Source organism: Nelusetta ayraudi, unplaced genomic scaffold (assembly GCF_046127955.1).
Source record: "Nelusetta ayraudi isolate G7.1 ecotype Tasmania unplaced genomic scaffold, CSIRO-AGI_Nayr_v1 ptg000042l, whole genome shotgun sequence".
Taxonomy (NCBI): domain Eukaryota; kingdom Metazoa; phylum Chordata; class Actinopteri; order Tetraodontiformes; family Monacanthidae; genus Nelusetta; species Nelusetta ayraudi.
Window position 1 is genome coordinate 17617063 of NW_027466092.1, and position 21868 is coordinate 17638930.

At 45.9% G+C, this 21868-nt stretch overlaps 1 protein-coding gene across 2 annotated transcripts; it reads left to right on the forward strand.

Moving 5' to 3' along the window:
• The first annotated feature begins 1488 nt into the window (after nucleotides 1-1488).
• LOC142894008 (poly [ADP-ribose] polymerase tankyrase-2-like) lies at nucleotides 1489-20252 on the forward strand. 2 transcript variants are annotated; one of them, XM_076035095.1, is made up of 30 exons: nucleotides 1489-1989; nucleotides 2576-2949; nucleotides 3916-4031; nucleotides 4132-4240; nucleotides 4811-4906; nucleotides 5096-5132; nucleotides 5239-5314; nucleotides 5395-5489; nucleotides 5928-5994; nucleotides 6245-6322; nucleotides 6600-6708; nucleotides 6808-6929; nucleotides 7047-7138; nucleotides 8540-8618; nucleotides 9678-9849; nucleotides 9931-10013; nucleotides 11694-11839; nucleotides 12744-12909; nucleotides 13038-13257; nucleotides 13395-13504; nucleotides 14102-14290; nucleotides 14392-14746; nucleotides 14852-14934; nucleotides 15048-15168; nucleotides 15372-15469; nucleotides 15549-15623; nucleotides 15711-15816; nucleotides 15926-16112; nucleotides 17547-17703; nucleotides 19834-20252. In XM_076035095.1, exons 2-30 carry the CDS (start codon nucleotides 2598-2600, stop codon nucleotides 19894-19896), a joined length of 3759 nt encoding a protein of 1252 aa, XP_075891210.1. In that variant the 5' UTR covers nucleotides 1489-1989; nucleotides 2576-2597; the 3' UTR covers nucleotides 19897-20252. The 2 variants fall into 2 exon arrangements, with proteins under 2 accessions (XP_075891210.1, XP_075891211.1); XM_076035096.1 differs by having other exon boundaries at nucleotides 9934-10013.
• The last annotated feature ends 1616 nt before the right edge of the window (nucleotides 20253-21868 follow it).

A 21868-nucleotide genomic window follows, 5' to 3' on the forward strand; every position in this document is an offset into this window, starting at 1 on the left:
CTAACCACCAAGAAGAAAACTTTGACTTTACGTTCGGTGTATGTTGTGAGTCTTAACTTGCCACCTTTCCATTGAACCTCCAATTTTCTTTTCTAAAAACAGCGTTGTTAGCACTGATTGTCAGAGGCTGTCCTCTCCACAGTTTCATGCATGCTGCATTCTCTTGTAAATCAAGAAATGTTTAAGGTAAGGCCTTAAGTCCCTTAAAGGTTTCTTTGCTCTTCACAAGGCTCTCCAGCTGCCTGTTTGTCACCTTCAATATAACAGATAAAACTGCATTGTTTCAAATTTATCCAGTTTACTTGGCCCAATTCTTTTAAATTTGAATTTCTTCTTACCAATGTTCGTGGGGAACCTCTGAGGGATCTCTGGCCTCTGACAAACATAAAAAAAAATGAAAAAAAATAAGGACGTTCGCCAGGTGTTTTCTTTTTTTTTTTAGTTCTGAGACCAAACATAGTCTCTTGCGTCATGTGACCAATTGTTTTGATACTTAATGTAGTAAAAGTAAACAACTTACTTCTACATGGTGCCATTCAATTTTTTTTCACTAAATCGTTTTTTATGGATGGTATGGAGAACGAAAGCCCCTCTGAATGCCCTGATCAGATTCATCTGTCCAATAAATGAAAACAGGTGCATGATATGAAGCACAGCAGTGTAGCAACAAGCAGATGGGTCTTTACCTTGTTAATGAGCTCTCTATCCTGATCTGTTAGCACTCTTTGAGGTGCACCATATGTGTGTACACATTCAACAATGCAATTGGTTGCCTCTCTTGCAGATTTACTCTTCAGAGGGTGCTGAAATAATCAACCATTAGACAAATGTATTGATTACCATCCTCCTATCATAGTTAGTCAGAGGTCCATCCCAACCAGCTCCAATTGTTTTTGTACCTTCAAAGAACAAAAAACAAATACATTGATTGTCAGAACATGTTGGCTGTAGAGTGATGGGATTATTTGTGCAGTTATGCAATAAAGCTTATCTGTAGGTGGAAAATCGCGCAACAGTCCCGGCAAAGTTTCGTTACACATCTGCTGTCCTTGTCAAAACATGCCGATATTGTATCATACAGGTTTTTTTTGGTTTTGTTTTGAGTTTTTTGTATAAATAATGTTGCTCAGCATTAGCATATTAGCATTCAAACAAAATCGAGCTAAAGCAGTGCAAGAAAGATTTGAATGTCGGGTCTCCTAAAGAATTGTCATCCGTAGCGTTCCACACACACCTAACTTGATAGACTTAAATGCCTCCATCTAGTGGACAAAGCTTCTACTACATCAGCCAAGCGCATCAAACCAACATTTTCTCCTGAATATGCGAGCCTGGGAATTCTTGTTATTATAATTATAAATTGGCGAATAATATCTAAAATATATTTGTATTATTCAATATAGTGTTACTTTTCCATCGACCCTTGTGTTTCCTGTCTGCCTGTGTGAGAGAAGAAACCGTGCGCAGAATCAGAACTGCAACCTCTCACTGCTTGGACGACTCGAGTATCGTCTGCAGTCTGCAGGCCGGAGGTGCGCTCGATTTGTTTTCAGCTTCGCACGATTGAGCGGGGTTTGGCGGTGATCAGCACTTTTAGGGTATTTAAATCTGGTATAATACATACGTTGCGTTTTAGGAACCAATTGCTGAATGGAGACAGCGAAAGAAGGCAGTTACGTCCAGATTCAGATCGTGACACAGTGAACCGGGCGCTCAGCGTAAATAAATCAAGCAGCCCGTGGTGCCAGTACGCTGCGGCGGCTCTCCTTCCGTTAGCAGGTTCCCCTCCTCCGGACTGTCATCTACCGATTCTCCGGATCCGTCCACTGGACAGACTCGCCCGTCGAAGCGCTCGGACCGGCGGCAGGGAAGCGGGATGGAGGACAACCGTCTGTCCGCCTTCCAGCCCGGAGAGATGGCAGGCAGCCTCGGCCAATAAACAGCCGTGATATTACCGTTCTCCTCCTCCAGGGCCTCTTCATCCTTACGGTTGGCTTTTACATCAACGTTTGATCTTTCTTCATTATTGTTATTAATGGCCAATTGTAATTTCCTTCAACATCTCAGACAATTTGTGTCAGAGTTTTGGTTATTATTGTCATTTGACTCCGTCATATAATTCATTTCAATGTAATATGGTGTCGCGAGCTCTTGTTTCTCTAAATTCTGGTTGAGCCGCCCGTCTGTGTAATTTACTCCTATTTTACATCATTGCTTTATTAAAAGCTAAACATTAAAATTAAAGATATGAGAAGTCACCGTGACCAAAACATTTAGAGTATTCATATCAGGGATTTCGAACAGTGAGAGGAAGATATTAACTTGCTTTGCAAGAGGAATGTAACTCGATCCATTTGTCATTTGTTTTGATGAGAAACACTAAACTCTGGCTGAGCTAATAAAGCTGCTTAATGTCCATTTAACGTCCATATTTATAGGGAAATGCCCGTGGAGGTGTATTTCCTGGATGTTTTAATGATTTATTTATGAGCAAAACATTTGCAAATGAGCATTCTTTTTTCAAAATCCTTTTCTATTGCAGTTCTAATCTTTGTTGCTTTGTGTCTCCCTGCAGCGTTCCAGCCACAGCCACCTGCATGGCCTCGGTAGCGGCCGGCTTCTGGGGTTCGGCCTCATGCTGCACCCACTCCAAACTCTCCAGGAGCGGCAGCCTGAAGTTGGGACGAGGCCGCTCGCCGACTTCCATGCTGTCGGGCCGGAGGTGTTCGGGCGTGCCGGCTCTTGTGGGCGGGGCTGTGTCACCGGGCCCCGTGGTGGCGGAAGTAGTGGAGCCCGGCCTAGATGTGGCAGTGGGCGAGGCCGGCAGGGAGCTGTTTGAGGCGTGTCGCAGTGGAGACCTGGATCGAGTTCAGAAACTGCTGACGCCCCAGAATGTGAATAGCAGGGACTTGGCGGGGAGGAAGTCCACGCCGCTGCACTTCGCGGCCGGTAAAGCACGCTAGAGCCTGTTCACATTGAGCCTCTTCCATCCACACCAAGTCTAAATTCAACAACAACAGTTCACTGGGAAGTGCCTCTGGTACAAACTAGGTGTCTATCAAGCTAAATGGCTAAATGTATTTTCTTCACAAGCTTCTCATGTAAAAAAAAACAAATTTGTATATTTTTTTTTAACATGTACAATATCGTAATCTTTGACCCTCCCTATATACAGAGCGGCTGAATTCATAAAATGCTATTATTGCAGACTGATTGGTCAGTGAAGGGCAGCTGACTTAGGCATCTCTGTTCAGACTTTGAGCTCAATCAGAATGCCCAGTCAGTTTGAAAACTATTAAAACTAGCTAATATTTGAACAAGCTCTGACTGTGGCTTCAAGTTTGGAATCCCAAAAATAGCAGTTGTTGCAAAGTGTCTACGATGTCTGCGGAGTCAAGGAAATTTTAAACCGCATTTTGCCACAAAGAGAAAACAAAAATAGATTTAAAAAAAATACATAAATTAAAAAAAAGCAGTTATATTCAGTGCACTTTGGTGTTATATTGAATAGTTTAACCATAAATCTTTACGCACAAATACGATGAAGTGTTTAACAGTTGTCAAGTCTTGCTGGATGGAATTTGACCTCTGAATGTAATGTTGCAAAACAGTTATGCAAAACATAACAGCAAAGTATTTACAAGTGTGCTAACAGACTGATGCTAAGGCTAACTGGAAACTTTTTTTTTTACCTTTATGTTTTTGCGTTTATAGACATGATAATATTAACATGAAATAAAACAGATCAAGGAATCAGGTTGTTTTGCTCACCTTGATGATGAAGCTCGCTGTAAACTCACTGAATAATTAACTTTGACCAAAACTAACCATTCGGAGATGTCTGAGTGGTCAGACCGTGGATGGATAATGAACCGCAGCCCCGATGGGACTCTTGTCATCTCTTTCTGCACTCAGGCTTCGGTCGCAAGGCCGTCGTAGACTTTCTCCTCCGTAACGGAGCCGGTGTCCACGCCAGAGACGACGGCGGACTGATTTCACTGCACAACGCCTGCTCCTTCGGCCACGCTGATGTAATACTCCGCCCCCAGCACCAGCTTCCAGATGTGGCCGAGCCACACTCCTCTCCTGAGAAAATCACTGTGTTTTAATCGTTGTGACGTTTCCGTGCAGGTGGTGAACCTGCTGCTTCGCCACGGGGCCGATGCCAACGCCAGAGACAACTGGAACTACACGCCGCTGCACGAGGCCGCCATCAAGGGCAAGATCGACGTCTGTATAGGTGCAGACTGATCATCCATCCATCCATCCATCCATCCATCCATCCATCCATCCTTCCATTCATCCATCCATCCATCATCCATCTGTCCATCCGTCCATTCTATCCCTCAATCCATCCATCCATCTATTCATCCATCCATCCGTTCATCCTAACCATCCATCCGTTCATTCTATCTATCCATCCATCCATGCATTCATCCGTAACTTCTATCCCTCCATTCATCCATCCAGTTTCGATCACCACCTTGTCCTGCACTCATTGTCCTGTAATCACTGGTGTCCATCCTAAATGCCTTGGGTTGAAGGCAGGGTCTCTAGTTACTAGTTTATGTCAGGACCAACCACACAGCGTGTGTACTCACACTTACACACGTCTGAAGTGCATGTCTTGAGACTGTGGAAGGAAGCTGGAGTACCTGGAGAGAAAACAGAGGAACTCCAGACAGAAAGGCCTTGGCCTGGGAATCGAACCCACAACCTTCCTGTGCAGCTGTCAACTCCAACATAAAACCTTTGCTGTTGTTTATTTTAGCTCTCACGTTTGTGTGTGTGTGTGTGTTTGCGTGTGAAGCGTTGCTGCAGCACGGCGCCGAGCCAACCATCAGGAACACGGACGGCCGGACGGCTCTGGATCTCGCAGAACCTTCAGCCAAAGCCGTTCTGACAGGTGAGGCAGAGCCACCCAGCGGCCCGCGTTGCATCTAAACCACGATGAGTCTGACAACATTGTTGCTTTGATACATCCACCACTTTACAAGAACATGCAAAGGGAGCAGAAGGAGAAATAATTCCATGTGTTCCATAGTGGGGCGATGAAGCGCTTCACTGTGTGTTTCTTGGATGTGTTCTCTTCTAGGTGAATACAGAAAAGATGAAGTTCTGGAAAGCGCCAGGTACACTGCTGTCAGGATGCAGCCTGCATACTGTGGTTACAGTCAGAAACTGTGTGTGAGTGTGTTTGTTACCTGCTGTGAGACTGTGATGCTGGTGTCCTGGCAGAAGCGGTAACGAGGAGAAGCTGATGAGTCTGCTGACGCCGCTCAACGTCAACTGCCACGCCAGCGACGGACGGAAGGTCGGCTCTCGTTTTTCTCTGCCGATATTTCTGCGGATCGCTTTGTCTGACATTGTCTGACCGCCTGGTTGTCGCTTCAGTCGACGCCATTGCACCTGGCGGCCGGATACAACCGCGTGAAGACGGTGCAGCTCTTACTGCAGCACGGCGCTGACGCGCACGCCAAGGACAAAGGGTAACTTTACCTTTTTCTTTCATTGTTAGTGGGATGAATGGATCTGCTGCAAAGTGGCAACAGTGAAGCATCACGAGGGAATAGATCCAGATTTATTTGCTGTTGTGATAAGAAACTACAGGTTGCTGTGACGCCATGAGGACGCGTCTCTTTAGGTGACCACAGGTCAAGACTTCGCAATAGCTGTAAAACCCCTGAATAAAGCAGTTTGTTAAGATGACAACTCGATTCCTCCTTTGTTTTTACATTGGCACACAACATTTGAAATGACTGAAAATGTTTCCCAATTAAATGAGTCGTTTACAAACCCCAACCCACACTGCAGCCACTGCAGTATCATCCTGCATCTAATCACATTCCTGCTGTTAACTGCAACCTTCCTGGACTCTGGTTTAATGTTTCATTGGTTTTAATCCTGGCTTTTGTTTTGTCTTTCAGGGATCTAGTTCCTCTTCATAACGCCTGTTCCTATGGACACTATGAGGTGACAGAGTTGCTGGTGAAGGTACTTTTGTTTGATCTTCTACTGTACAACTCCAGGATATTTACAGTGAGAGGTTTCAATGTTCAGCTGGAGGAGTTCAGAGCGCTCAGTAAATAAAAAGAAGTGTATTTAAGTTGCAAAGTGTCCGTAGACATACTTGATGGGCTATAATGCCACGTGTGTGTGTGTGTGTGTGTGTGTGTGTGTGTGTGTGTGTGTGTGTGTGTGTGTGTGTGTGTGTGTGCGTGCGTGTGTGTATGTGTGTGTGCAGCACGGAGCCAATGTGAATGCCATGGACTTGTGGCAGTTCACTCCCCTGCATGAAGCTGCTTCCAAGAACAGAGCTGAGGTAAAGAAATGAACTGAGCCCGCTGGAACCCCTACCAACTTTTAAAGGGATAGCACTCCCAAAACTGAAATCCCACCCACTTACTGCTCAACTCTGGTCCCCACTGAGACTCTTGAGGTGTTTCCGAAGCCACAAAACCATTGTTCATGTAATCCAAAAAAATTTGATACATTTCTTTCAAATCTGAACAAATAAATATTTTCTATTACAAAATGTAACGTTTATATAAACATTTTTATACATGTGTGTGTGTGTGTGTGTGTGTGTGTGTGTTCAGGTGTGTTCCCTCCTACTGACGTATGGTGCTGACCCCCACTTCCTGAACTGTCACAACAAATGCTCCATCGACCTGGCCCCGACCTCACAGCTGAAGGAACGACTGGCCCGTATGTTCACACAACTGCAGTGTGTGTGAGCGTGCATGTGTCCTGCGGTACTGATGTTTACCTGCTCTCATCACGACATTTGTGTCTGACTCTGGCCAGTTGAGTTCAGAGGTCACAGTCTCCTGCACGCAGCCCGCAACGCCGACCCGCTGCGAGTCAAGAAGCACCTGAGCACCGACAGCGTCGCCTTCAAACACCCACTGACTCAGGAGACGCCACTGGTGCGGAAATCCTCACAGTCAAAACTCTCAGCGCAGCTGATGGATAAGATCTGCTCTTTTGATACATAATGTGTGTGTGTGGGTGTGTGTGTGTGTGTGTGTGTGTGTGTTTCTCAGCACTGTGCTGCTGCCTCTCCCTACCCGAAGAGGAAGCAGGTGTGTGAGCTGCTGCTGAGGAAAGGAGCTGACGTCAACGGCAGGAGCAGAGAGTGAGTGCTGTGAGCCCTCAGTGAAGCCTTCACACTCCGCCTCCGTACGGAGCCACAGTATCCCACAATACCAACCATGTCTGCTCTCTTGGTCTGATGACGTCATTTAGATCCAGAGTTTGTGAGGTCAGCCACCAGGGGGCACTGCACATGTTTTTGGCTTCCCTTCGGTTCAACGTGTTGGTGTCTTTTCAGTCACGCTTTCATCCTCTGCAGCTGCTTTCTCCTGCACTCAGTGGGGTCTGCTGGACCCCATCCCAGCTCTCATATTGAATTGAATTGAATTGAATTGAAAGCCTTTATTGCCATTATACTTTCAGCACAATGAAATTCAGAGTGCAATTCCTTGGATACAAAAAAGTAAAATTAAAAAGCACCCAGTAAAATACAGTAATTTGAAATGCAACAGTGCATTTCAAGTGCAGTATTTCAAGTGCAGAGCAACCAGGTGTTCATGCACACCCTTGCATGGATTGGATGGCAGGTTAGCGCTTATTTGTTGTAGTTATGGCATGTGGGGTGTGGATTTGATGGAACTATAGCGCGTACCAGAGTGTAGCAGTTAAAAGAGATGATGACCGTGGTGTGTAATGTCTTTAATAGTGTTGTCAAAAATATTGATGTATTGAGTAAATATCGATATCGACAGTTGCGAGCATCAAAATTCATATCGAAAATCAATATTTTCCAAAATATGGTATGGCAGTCTGAAGTCCAGTATCATGACAACACTCGTCCTTAATAATGTTTTTATGCTCTTCAGAGAATGTGTCTGTTTGCAGTGTCTGCCAGACAGAGGAGGGGGCAACCAATGACTTTTTCTGCGTTTTTTATGATTCTTTAAGGGCTTTTTTGTCTGCAACAGAACAGCCAGCAAACTACACAGAAACCCAGTAGGCCAGGATGCTCTCACCTGTTCTGTAAAAACACACCAGCAGCTTCTGGCTGAGATGTTTTTTTCCTGAGGATCCTCAGGAGGCGGAGGCACTGTTGTGCCTTTTTCACAGTTGCTGAGTGTTAATGACGAGGTTGTTGACAGAGCGCCACTCAAACAGGCTCTGGACTTCCTGTCTGTAGGCGAACTCATCCCCACCTGTAGTCAGTCCGACCACAGGAGAGTCATCTGCAAACTTAATAACAGAGTTAGATGGAAAGGTGGGCAAACAGTCAGAGGTGTACAGTCAAAGGGTGAAGGGGTTGTTGCACTCTGCACAAGTCACCAGTTCATCGCTGGACCAAATTGAAAGACAAACAACCATTAACATTCTCACACACACCTTATCTGCAAAAACATAGAAAGGCCCCAAAGATCAAAGCCCTGACGCCCCCATCTTTACTTATAGCTGCTAATAGTTTGATGTCATGATGTCACAGCCTTTGATGATGTCACCGTCCCCTCAGCCTGCTGACCCCTCTCCATGTGGCCTCAGAGAAGGCCCACAACGACGTCCTGGAGGTCCTGCTCAAACATGAAGCCAAAGTGAGTTTCAGCAAACCAAAGACTGTTTGGACTAATAATCAATGCGACAGTTGTCGTAACTGCTCCACATCCTCAACACTTTCAGAAAATGTTTCAGATATAATGTTTCGTCTTTCATCCACCCTAGTAAAATACAGAGGTGGGAAGTGATGAAACACAAATACTTTGTTACTGTACCTCAGTAGATTTTTCAGGTCTGTGCTTTACTACAAGTTTTACAACTTTTTCCTTTGACTTTCTATATTTGTACACAAATATCTGTACTTTCTATTTCTTGCATTGGAAAAACATGCATGCTTGTGTTTAAAAGATACTAATTCTGTTCAAAGTAATTCACCAAGTAATCCATTATTAGTCTAGTTGTTATTGTGGAGCTATTTGCACTCTGCCATTGTGTAGTTAAAAAATAGATGTGGATCACATTTTAGAGGGAGATTATTTTAGAGTAACTCGGCTTTGAGGCCACTGCTCAGCACGTTTTTAGTACAGAGGAAAATAAAACATTTAGAAAATAACTTTGGTTATTGTTATTAAAAGTATCAACATTCAACAGTGGATGAGTAGTCACAACTATTACTGATTACAGTGCTGCAGTTGAAAATAGATAGAATAGAATACAATCGAGAGTTTTAAGTTTTTAAAAATGACGCTCATGCTAGACCTCTGACCTCTGACCTTTGACCTCTTGTCAGTTTAGTCCAAATTATTTTCATTTTTACAAAATTATCATTGAATGTATTGTATTATTAATGGAAAAATACTTTTTACTTAAGTGCAGTACCTGTACTTTTTACCTTTGCGTGATTGAAGGCATTGAATCAGTACTTTTATGTTTACCAGAGTATTTTTATCCACAAGTATTTGTACTTTTAGTTAAGTACATCATTTTAATACTTTTGCCACCTCTGGTGAAAGAATCTTCTATTGAATTTATTGAACATTGTAGCGTAGTCAAAATCAATTTAGAGCTCAAACCATTAATAAAAACAAGTTAAAGACAGTGTTGAGAATCCATCAGGCTCCTCCAGGTGACCGCTGAGCTCCCTCTCGCTGTTCCAGGTGAATGCGGCCGACCACCTGGGCCAGACAGCGCTGCACAGGGCCGCCCGCTGCGGTCACCTGCAAACCTGCCGGCTGCTGCTGAGCGCCGGCGCCGACCCGCTGCTGCCGTCGCTGCAGGGGGTGTCGCCGTCGCAGCTGGGCAGCGAGAACATGCAGGAGATGCTGCAGGGTGAGCCGGCAGGACGGTGAAACTGCACGAGCCGCGCGCCAACTTCCGCTGGCTCGGCTGAACCGTCCGCATCTGTTTCAGCAGAAGGAGTCGTGGTCGGCAATTCGGAGGTGGATCGCCAGCTGCTGGAGGCCTCCAAGACGGGAGATCTTGAGACGGTGAAGGTAAGAGCAGGCTGCTGCGCCACCAGGGTTGGCCGGTCACGAGTTACATCTAATGTTGTAATTTAAAGGTAAAAAAAACAACTGCTTGATAACATTTTTACTGCAGCTACAAGCTACTTTCTCTCTGACGTAGTCGAGCAGAAATGTTAACTGTTCAGTTTGAACAGTTCTTTTCATTAAAGAAAGCTCATAAAAGGTCCATTGTGTAATATGTGGCTTAATTAATGAGTACATAAATAAAAGTGTATGTTTGCAGTACAATAAAAGTAATTTGGATTTCCTACCCTTAGAACTTTTCTCATATGTATATATATATATATATATATATATATATATATATATATATATATATATATATACATATATACATGTATATGTATATATGTATAGCAAGGGTCTAGCTCCCAGTTAGCTGCCATCTTGCACCACCATATTTCTAAGGAAGCCTGGTGTGGACAATCCAGCCGTCTGACAGTGTGTTTGGTAATTAGGGTGAACGCTTGCATCTTCAAATAAACCAACGAAGAAGAAGGTGGACGAGGTATCCAGGTTTGGGTATGCAGGCAACCGTAGCTCACTGCCAAGCTCAGGAGGGGGAGGGAGAGTGAAAGACGTTGCACTCTAAATTGTAACCACTTGATGTTGCTGTTTCTTCTTCAAAATGTCCAAATATTACACACTTCAGCTTTAAGATACAGTTATGTTTCATTGAAAATACTGGAAAAAAGATTTGTAATTCAATTACAACTCCCTGTGGCAATAGTCACAATTACAGTTTTAATTACATTCGACCAGTTTTTCCAAACAAGGCTGGGCTTAATGTTTGCATTTTTCTTTTTTTTTTTAATTTTTGTTGCTTTGCTTGGTTTTCTTGTGCACAAACATGGCACGAGCACTGTCCCTTTCAGTTTTCCCCTGCAGACAAACGTTTGATACAATTCTGATGCTTCTGATTGGTTCTCCTGTCAAGTTTAGAATTGCCGCACCCCCTACTAATCGCCTGCCAGTTGAATTGTCGCTCTCTCTGTGTGGAGCGTAGTCTGAGCAACAATCATGTTGATTAAAAATGTGTTGCAGTGCCGGAAGTATAAATATATATTTTGCATAGATATCAAAAAAGGGTGCAAATATAATTGTCCAATGTAGGACAACCTATTGTCAAGATGTTGTCGACCTCCAAAATGTCCATGTCCATCTTGAAGACACATCTGGCATCTAACATCTGCTTTGAAGGCTGCTGGAAGCTCAACACTGTTGGGTCTAGACAGTTTATTGAAAAACTTAAAAAGTAATCAAAATGTAATCAAATGTAATTAGTTACATTACTCTGATAAAGTAATTGCAATAATTACATTACTCTTACATTTTTAATAGGGTAACTTGTAATTTTAAGTAATCTTTCCAACACTGTTGTGCCACCAAAATACAAAAAACAAAAGATAAGCAGGAAATCAGAGGGCCTGTTTCCCCAAACATCACCGCAAGCTGGCTGGTGTCACTCAAACATACACAATAAAGGAAAAGGGGCGAGCTCAGACAGACAGAACGGAGTTTTTCAGACCTCAGCACAACATCTTGTGGAAAGATCTTATTGGGAACACGACGCTGGATGGATTGCAGGATGTTTATTAATTATTCAGGATGGCCATGATTCAGAGGGAACTCTGCTTGTGTGTGCAGAGACTCTGTACGCCGCAGAACGTCAACTGCCGGGACGTGGAGGGTCGACAGTCGACGCCGCTGCACTTCGCCGCCGGTTTCAACCGACTGGCCGTCGTCCAGTTCCTGCTGCAGCACGAAGCTGACGTCCACGCCAAGGACAAGGGGTGACCACGCATTTCTCACGTCTGGCTGTTGTCTCCCCGAGACTGAACGTGTCTACCTGCCCAGCCTGAGCCTCAGCTTTTAGAGTCTGGATCTGGAAACACACAGCATGAAGCCATTTAAAGGGACAGTTCCCTCCAAAAATAAAGAACAGTGATAAGAGACAGCTGGCTCGGCTAACCAACCTCGCAATCCAGACATCACAATGACATCATCACCATCATATCAGTTATGTGTGTGTGTATGTGTGTGCGTGTGTGCGTGTGTGTGCTACCTTCAGTTTGCAGGTCATGACTTCTGGGGGCAAAGCTATTGGGTTTAATTTCGCCAGTGCAGTGCCCAGTCAGCTTAAAGGCTGTACAACAAAAGTGACATTGATGGTGAAGTGAAAATGTTGCTACTTTGGAAACTGGCTATTCAAATGATGTCACGAGAGCAAACAAAAAGAGAGTTGAACTGAAATGAAAAGTAAACAAACACACCCATCTAAAACAACGCTATCCTGCAGTGCTCTCCAGAAGTGGCAGGTACGTCTAAGAAAATGGGCTGTTTTTCTCACTAACTACCTGGAAATACTCCACCGGCCGACTCGTTGAGGGCTGATTCTGCCATTGTTAATCGTTGACTTCTGCGTGTGTGAATCTGCCTCATGCTGAAGTTTTTTTTTCAGATTTTGTCCAAGCCTCTGATGGGCCAACACGTCTTTGCACTTTGACAATTTTGTTCATTTATTTGTTTTTTGTTTTTAATTTGTTAGAAAGCTTCTTCTTTGAATCCCACTCTAATATTTGGATTGCTGGGCCTGCAGCTCTCGGTGTGTTGGAGATACAACACGCACATCTCCATTTCTGTCACCAAGTCCAGTGGTTAATGGAAGCTCTGACTGACTCCGTGTTTCCCTCTCAGAGGTCTGGTTCCGCTGCACAACGCCTGCTCCTACGGTCACCTGGAGGTGGCGGAGCTGTTGGTGCTGCACGGGGCTGTCGTCAACGTGGCCGACCTCTGGAAGTTCACGCCGCTCCACGAAGCCGCCGCAAAGGGCAAATACGACATCTGCAAACTCCTGCTGCAGGTACAAACGCACACACACACACACACACACACACACACACACACACACACACACACACACACACACACACACACACACACACACACATACACTGGTGATCAGTGGCAAGAGCTTCCCTTCCCTCTCAGCACGGTGCCGACCCCACCCGGAAGAACCGGGACGGGAACACGCCCCTCGACCTGGTCAGGAACGGGGACGTGGACGTTCAGGACATGCTGCGAGGCGACGCCGCCCTGCTGGACGCCGCCAAGAAGGGCTGCCTGGCTCGCGTCAAGAAGCTGTGCACGCAGGACAACGTCAACTGCCGGGACACACAAGGGAGACATTCCACACCGCTGCACCTGGCCGGTACACACACACACACACACACACACACACACAACCGCACATTTCAATCATTGAAAAAGCCTTATGCATTGTAAAAATTGTGTTTGTGTGCATTTGCGTGTGTGTATGTGTGTGTGTGTGTGTGTGTGGGTGCGCAGCGGGCTATAACAACCTGGAGGTGGCAGAGTACCTGCTGCTGCACGGCGCTGAGGTCAACTCTCAAGACAAAGGTGGACTGATTCCGCTGCACAACGCCGCCTCCTATGGGGTAGGGAGGAACACGTACACACACACACACACACACACACACACACACACACACACACACGCACACAGATCCTCCTATATAAGAATTCATCTGTTCTCCTGCGAGTGTGCAGACTGATCACCCTGAAGAGCCCTTCACAATCATACACTCACCCTCCGTGCGTCTCTTGCCGAGGCGACGGCGCCATCGCACTGATGAGCTGACGAGACACAAGTGGCCACCAGTGATGAGCAGTCCTGATGACCTGCCCCCGTGTGTGTGTGTGTGTGTGTGTGTGTGTGTGTGTGTCGCGCGCGGGTGCGCCCGCGGATGTCTCGCAGTTAGGCCACATGATTGGCCTCGTCGTCTCTCCTCCTCCATCCCTCTCTTCTCTCTCCGACTATTTTCACGCAACTCTGCATGTTTTTCAGCCTTTTACCCATTATTTTCATTTTGATGAGGTTTGACGGGAAAATCGGTGGCAGGGTTTGCGTTTTACCCCGCTTCAGAAAAAAAGCAAGAAAAATGCGCAGTAAAAATGCTATAAAAAAAAAAAAAAAATAGCGGACTCTGCTTGGTGGAATTCTTTTCCTGACCGGTCTTCCTGTCGCCGCCCAGCACATCGACGTCGCCGCCCTGCTCATCAAGTTCGACGCTTGCGTCAACGCCACCGACAAGTGGGCGTTCACGCCGCTGCACGAGGCCTCCCAGAAGGGTCGCACCCAGCTGTGCGCGTTGCTGCTGGCTCACGGCGCAGACCCCACCCTCACCAACCAGGAGGGACAGGCGCCCCTGGACCTGGTCACGGTACGCGCCCGCTCCGACTCAAGGGGGCGCTACGCCCCGAAATGTTTGCTCTTTGTCCTCTTGTTCTAATCATCGTCCGCACCATCTGGCGCCCCCCGCAGGCCGACGATGTGCGCGCGTTGCTGACGGCGGCCATGCCTCCCTCCGCCCTGCCAGGCTGTTACAAACCACAGGTCATCAGAGTGACGGCCTCTGCTGCTGCTGCTCCTCCTCCTGCTGCTGCTGCTGCTGCTGCTGCTGCTGTTGTCCCACCATGTCTTTCCACTCCTTCCTCCTCTTCCGCCTCCTCCTCTTCCTCAACCGGTAGCGACGCCACGGTGGCACCTGCAGCAGCTACGTGCAACGCCGACGCCGCCACTGATGCGTCCGACTCCTTGCTGCCAGAGGCAAACATGGCTCACGCAGCTTTGACGGCCTGCGCGTTTCCTGACACGCCAGCGGTGCAGAAGGACGAAGGTGGGAAGGAAGAAGAAGGAATGCCCATTGCTATAGTTTTTCCACTCTTGATACTCATTTAGCTTTTTTCACCTTTGTGTGTTTGCCCGTGGGTGTGTGCTGCAGAGACCAAAGCGGAGCTCAGCATCAGTCACTTCCTGAAGAACCTGGGACTGGAGCATCTTCTGGAGATCTTCCACAGCGAACAGGTGAGACCGTTTGATCGACTGTTGATCACCTGTAGAAGCTGGTGCTGGCACTCAGCGGAGTGTGTGCATGCGTGTGTGTGTGTGTGTGTGTGTGTGTGTGTGTGTGTGTGTAGATTACTCTGGACGTGCTGGTGGAGATGGGTCACCATGAATTGAAGGACATTGGCATCATCGCCTACGGACACCGACACAAGATCATCAAGGGAGTGGAGAGACTTATCAGTGGGCCGCAGAGTGAGAGCACGCACACATGTGCACGCACACACACACACACACACACACACACGCACGCACGCACACACACACACACACACACACACACACACACACACACACACACACACACACACACAGACCTTTATACTCTTCTTGAACAAATAGAAGAACATATTCTAAGGGTTTGACTTTCACAAGTCTGAACTCACTGTGTGTGCCAGGTCTGAACCCCTACCTGACGCTGAACATGGCCAACAGTGGGACGGTCTTAATAGACCTGGCGGCGGATGACAAAGAGTTCCTGTCGGTGGAGGAGGAGGTCAGGCTCGTCGTCTTCGTCGCGGCCAAGGCAAACGTGAGGCACGAGAATGAAAGAGGACTTCCTTTGTGTCGTTTAGATGCAGAGCACAATCAGAGAGCACCGCGACGGCGGCCACGCTGGGGGAGTCTTCAACAGATACGCACTGGTGAAGGTAGGCCGCGTGCGTCCCCATCGGCATCAAAACCTCGGCGGACGCCGGCGCGATGACCTCTGACCTCTCCGTCTGCCGCCGCTCCAGATCCAGAAGGTGTGCAACAAGAAGCTGTGGGAGAGATACAGCCACCGCAGGAAGGAGGTGTCCGAGGAGAACCACAACCACTCCAACGAGCGCATGCTGTTCCACGGTCGGTGCCCCCACCCCAACGCAAGCGTTCCGCCGACAAACGGCGAAATTTATGAGGAGGAAGAAGAGCCGGGCAGCCAATCATGGGCCAGTTGTACTTTTCTTTTCAGGCTCTCCGTTCGTCAACGCCATCATCCACAAAGGGTTTGACGAGCGACACGCCTACATTGGCGGGATGTTCGGCGCCGGGATCTACTTTGCCGAGAACTCGTCAAAGAGCAACCAATACGTTTACGGGATTGGAGGTGGGACGGGCTGCCCGCTGCACAAAGACCGCTCGTGCTACATCTGTCACAGGTAGTTAATGGGCTAGCCTGACCTTGTTTTAGCCTTTGGAAAGCACTAGCATAATTATTATCAGTGGGGATACCACCACCGATACCACTTTTTTCAGAATGAGTACGAGTACTTGCTTTTCAGTACTCACTGATACCATGAAACGGAGTACTTAATAAAGGTGCCTACACACTGAACGCGTTTTTGACGCGCGGTGTGGCGCGAGCAGGCCTGGCGTCAACGCGCTGTGATACATCTTGGCGCGGCCAATAGGAGAGAAGCCAGTTCTGGAAAAAAAAAAGTGGTCAGACGCAGAGCGCTAGTTAGCGATAGTGCAGGAGTGAGAAAAATGGAGGAAAAACTTGCCTCTCGCAGTGTCCCGAGTGTAACATTTGATATGACACCGAGCTCGGGGGCTCAAGACTAGCTTAAAAAATATGTATCTGGTTAGCGACTCTGTTTGGTTTCGGCGCTCTGGTGTTCTTGTTAGCTCCGGTGCTCGTACTAGGTGCTACGTGTTTTGCATTCAGGTGGTACTGGAGGCTTGAATAACTGCGGTGGAACGAAAACTCGTTGTGCCGCAGTTTGCACACAACAGCGCTCTCATCCTCCCGCTTGCTACTCAGTGCGTTGCTATCCATTTTGCCGGAAACTCGTGCAATGTACGTTCCGTGTTGTCTAGAGTATAAAATAAAATGCGAATCAACGCAATAATGCCCCGACCCTTTATTTAAAAATGTTTTAAATCGGGCGTCAAGGCGTCAAACGCCACCCTGGCGCGACGCTCTGCTCCCTGCGCGGTGTTGCGCTCTTGCGCCGACGTACGCGTTCAGTGTGTAGGAGCCTTTAGGCCGTTAGACATTATATAATTATCTTGATTTTTCCCCCCCATAGACTTCCACTGTTAGTTGAACAACATTCCTCAGCATGTTTTTTTCTAGAAAATGGTGAAAAAGTTTCACTGCAGTACAAACACCTTTTTAATAAAATTGTCATACACATACACATACACATACAGCTGGTATCAGTGTCGTGGTATTGGCTCGTATTTTCCAAGTATGAGTAGGGTACTCAACCCCGGTATCGACAGCGATACCAGATACTGATATCGGTGCATCCTTAATTATTAGCATGTGAGTTCCGGGTTCGGATATCACAGCTGCTGCTAACAGCTGCCAGTGTGGAAGGAGGGGTAGAGTGGTGGGTAGAGTGTGCAAAATTTTTTACTCAAGCAACGATACGATTCGAAATTCAAAATGATGTGACTCAAGTAGAAGTAAGAAGTAGATATCCAATCTGTTGTTTGAGAAGCACAAAGTACCTGGCAAAAGGTCTGTTCAAGTATTGAGTAACTGTTGAGTAACATCTGTAAGTCGTCACTACCCACCTCTGATGGCAACTCAACACAACACACACAGTCAGACACTCTGTGCATGTGCTCTGTATCCCCTGCAGGCACCTGTTGTTCTGCAGGGTGACTCTGGGAAAGTCCTTCCTGCAATTCAACGCCATGAAGATGGCTCACTCCCCGCCGGGTCACCACTCGGTCACCGGCAGGCCCAGCGTCAACGGCCTCGCTCTGTCCGAGTATGTCATCTACAGAGGAGAGCAGGTGACCCAAGTCAACTCCATCTGGTTTTGTCTGCTTTGTTTTTCCACATGGGATTGTTTGTCTGAGACTTTGATCTTGCTTATGTTGGTTGGGTCATTTTTGAGCAGCTGACCACGAGTCCCCGCCGCTTTCAAGTCCAGACAACAGATTCTACTGTTTGGAAAATCCGTAGTTGTGATGATTAATGTGCATACAGGAAGTGTTCCTTTACAACACTTTGTTCACATCTACTCAGCAGGTTTCATCCGCATGTTAAAGTGCAGGCTGCAACTAATGATTATTGTTATATATGATATAATATAATATATTATATTTTATTATGTTATATTATATTATATTATATTATATTATATTACAATATATTATATCATATTATATTATATACATTGTATTATATTTTATTATATTATGTCAGTGGCAGGCCGTGCATTTCACGCCTAGGCCATCAGTTATGTCATGTTTAGTCCACCCTAAATGAATACACATCATATTACCTTCAATATATACACAATAAGTATATATCCAATATATACACTACGGCTTGAGAATCCATAGAGAATCACACTTACACATTACATCACCTTCATTCTCTGGGTTGAGTTTAGTCTGTTGAGTTCGCAGTGCTCATCCAATCACAGGATGTGTGAAATTTAGCATAAGGCCAGCTTGGCATCGCAGACTCGAGATCTGATTGGCTATCACAACTAACTGAGGTCTGTTCACAGTGTTTCTCAAAGTGGGTGGCGCCTGCTTTTGGCGTGAACGATGGTGTCGTTCACGCCAACCTCCGCCGCCGGCAGCGATCGTTTCGGCGTCGGGTCTATTTTCTTTCTAATGCGTGAGCCGCCAGCGAAAAAGCCAGAGGACAATGAAGAGTTTTCCAGCGCTGATAGAACGTAATCAAACACCTTTGCATCAGTGCGTGATCTACGCCACGACTGGCGCGATATTATGACTTAGCGCACGCCACGCTCAACGTCATCTCGTGGCAGGTAGAAAATGTGATGTGGTCGCATGACTGTTGTTGTTGATGTGGTCAATTTCATCAAAACAAGAGCCCTGAAAGCGCGGCTATTCTCTGCACTTTGTGAGGAGATGGGAGCACAACCGAAAGCTGTGTTGTTTCACAGGGAAGCCAGGGTGGTGGATGTTACAAAAGTGGTTTGCCAAAAAAAGTTATTTGCACAGCAGGAAAGTGAAAGGAGTATTCTTGTTTAAAATGTAATGTTCAGGATTTGATGTCACAAAGAGTGATTTGCTTTATTTGTACAAAATAAATGATTTCATAAATGAAGAGACGAGTGACCCTGAGCTCGGGACTAAGCGGGTATGGAAAATGAATGAATGAATGAATGAATGAATGAAGAGAAAAGTGAAATGAATGTGAAATGAATGTTCATGATAAAAAAAAAAAGAATGTTGGTTTTGATATCACAAAAAGTGGTGTGCCAAAGGTAAAACATCATTTGCAAATTTATGTTGTTTCAGTGAATTTGAAAAAAACTATTTTGTCACCATTTTGGCTTTGTTTTTGTTTGTTTGTTTTGTTTTTTTTTTGGGGGGGGGGTTTCTTCCTCCAAGGTGAGGCGTGACAGAGAAAGTTTGAGAACCACTGACTTACAGCGAACAGGAACGTGCTATGTCGATTCTGAAGGCCTCTGGCAGATTTCATGGAACCTGGCAACACAAGCTAGCTGTAATATGATTGGATAAAAACTTTACTGTAACGTACGACAATGGAAGCAACGCGACCCAGTGGATAATATATGATCTGAAAAAAATCTGACTATTGAGAATAACTATCGTATTTATGGGAAAATGTACTTTTCTGAGTGTGTTTATGCCAGCAGATAAGGCCTAGCTGGCCCTGTCAGTCCACAACTGTATTGTAAGGTGCATAACATTTTAACATCCTTATCTGTACTTGCCACTTCTTTTTAAGAACTATTTTAATTAACTTAATTTTGTGTTTTTGTGCAGTTGTAAAACTCATTTAACTGCCACTTGTCACTTTTTTTCAATTATTTTTTTGCTGTGTTTATTCCTTGCATGCACAATCACATCAGGTTTTGCCACACCAATCTTGTTGTCTAGTTGTTGTGTAATCTGGTCTCCTCTCTTCTGCTGCAGGCATATCCCGAGTACCTGATCACATATCAGATCATGAAGCCAGATGAGTCACCTGATGACTGAATGAAGAGAAGAAAACTGGGGAAGAGAAGGCTCCTCCCATTCCATCATATCACTAACTGCATGCACAAAGAAAGTCCTTATTTATACAATGTATAAAAACCATGTAGTTTCTATCAGACGTGTGTATTTTTTTCTAGCTTTGTTTTTAACTGTAATATGTTGATTTGTGTCCTGATGTCACGTGACTGTCAGCCCATGTCATCGTTTAATCTTTATTGAATCAGCCTTAATGAGCGATCTCTATTTACAGACTCTAATGAGGCGTATCAATGCATGGTCCTGTCTGACTGTTGTTGAAAAGAACTTGCACAAGGTGTTTTCCGATAAACTTGAAAGAATAAAATGTTCAGAACAAACTCAACCATTTAATGTTGATCCATTCTCAAAAGTACCAGCAACTGGAAGAACAGACGTCGCTATTGCCGAGGTGGTTTTACCTTGACATGCGTCGGTGGAGCTTCAGGGTTGTCACACGATAATAATAATAATAAACTTTTATTTGTACAGCGCTAAATCACAGCCAAAGGCGTCTCAAAGCGCTTTATACAATCAGAGAGAACCAACTGGGCCCCCGGAGCAAGCAAGATGCGACAGTGGCTGGGAAAAACTCCCCTGTGGGAAGAAACCTAGGGCAGAACCAGACTCCAGAGGGCCATCATCTGCCTATGAGTAGTTGGGGTGAAGTAGAAAGATAGAGGAGAGACAGAGAAAGAGAGAAAGGAGCAGAGTGAGCCAGGGTGGCAGACAGGACAGAGTGAAAAACAGATACACCAACCAGGCAAAACGGATATAAACACAAAGAATAGGAAATAATTCAAGGCTGCTGTCCATGTGGAGTGTAAGTGTCCATGCTTTGGAAGGCAAGAGCCTAGCTCGATGGACAATCTGCCGATAGGACTAGTCCAGGTCTTAAGCGTGGTGGTGGGATGAAGCGATGACAGCAAGACCCCCAGGACAGCACAATCCAGCTCCTGGCGCAGTGGTCATCACCTGCCGGGGACACAGAGACTGCGGCAGTATCATGCATATCGAGCATACTGTACAAAGCATAATGAGAGCTTGGACAGAGTGGATAGAGTAAAAGATTGGATACAGTAAAAGATTGATTGGGTGAGGAGAGTGATAAAGGTTCCGCCTGCACAGAGCAACGATCCCTGTAACGGGAGCGAAAGATCTCCCTCCACGGCGTAAGCCTACAGCAGCTTAACTGACAGTCGATGGAGTCTAACTATAAGCTTTAAGAAAAAGGAAAGTCTTAAGTCTACTCCTAAATAAACTAACTGTGTCTGCCCCCCTCACCGAGGCTGGAAGATGGTTCCAAAATAGAGGTGCCAGGAAACTGAAACAGATGGTATGTGCAACGAATTTTCTTCAGATAGTGATATGGAGGTTTGACCGAACTGTCAGATTTGACAGGTCGGTCAAACCTCCCTCTGTCCGTTCACCGCTCCAGGTGTGGGAAAGCATGAAGGCTCCCTCGTCTTCTCATCTCCATGGCCTCACTGATCTAACGTTGGTACTTCTTGTCCTCAGTGCGGAGAGCTGACCGACTTGTCAAAGCTGACAGGTTGGTCACGCCTCCGTAACACCACCTGATAAAACTCGGCACACATACTATCGTGAGACACTTCTGAAGATCTAGGGGTCGGGGGGGCGGGGGGGGGCCTTGCCTAGACTCACTTTTACAATATGGCATGAGTGGATAATCATAACTAATTAATCTGCAACAAGAAAGGTGGGCAAGGTATACAGGTCTGGGTGTGCAGGTCACTGTTACTCACAGGCAGGCTCAGGAGGGGGAAGAGTGAAAGACAATGCAAGATTATGACCACTTGATGTCACTGTTCTTCAAAATCTCCTCAAATATTACACATTTAACCTTAGAGTAATTAGTCAGAAGCCATTAGACATGTCGCCATGTTATTAGCTGTTGAAAGTGCACCACTCTATGAAATAGTTCCCAAGGGTTTCT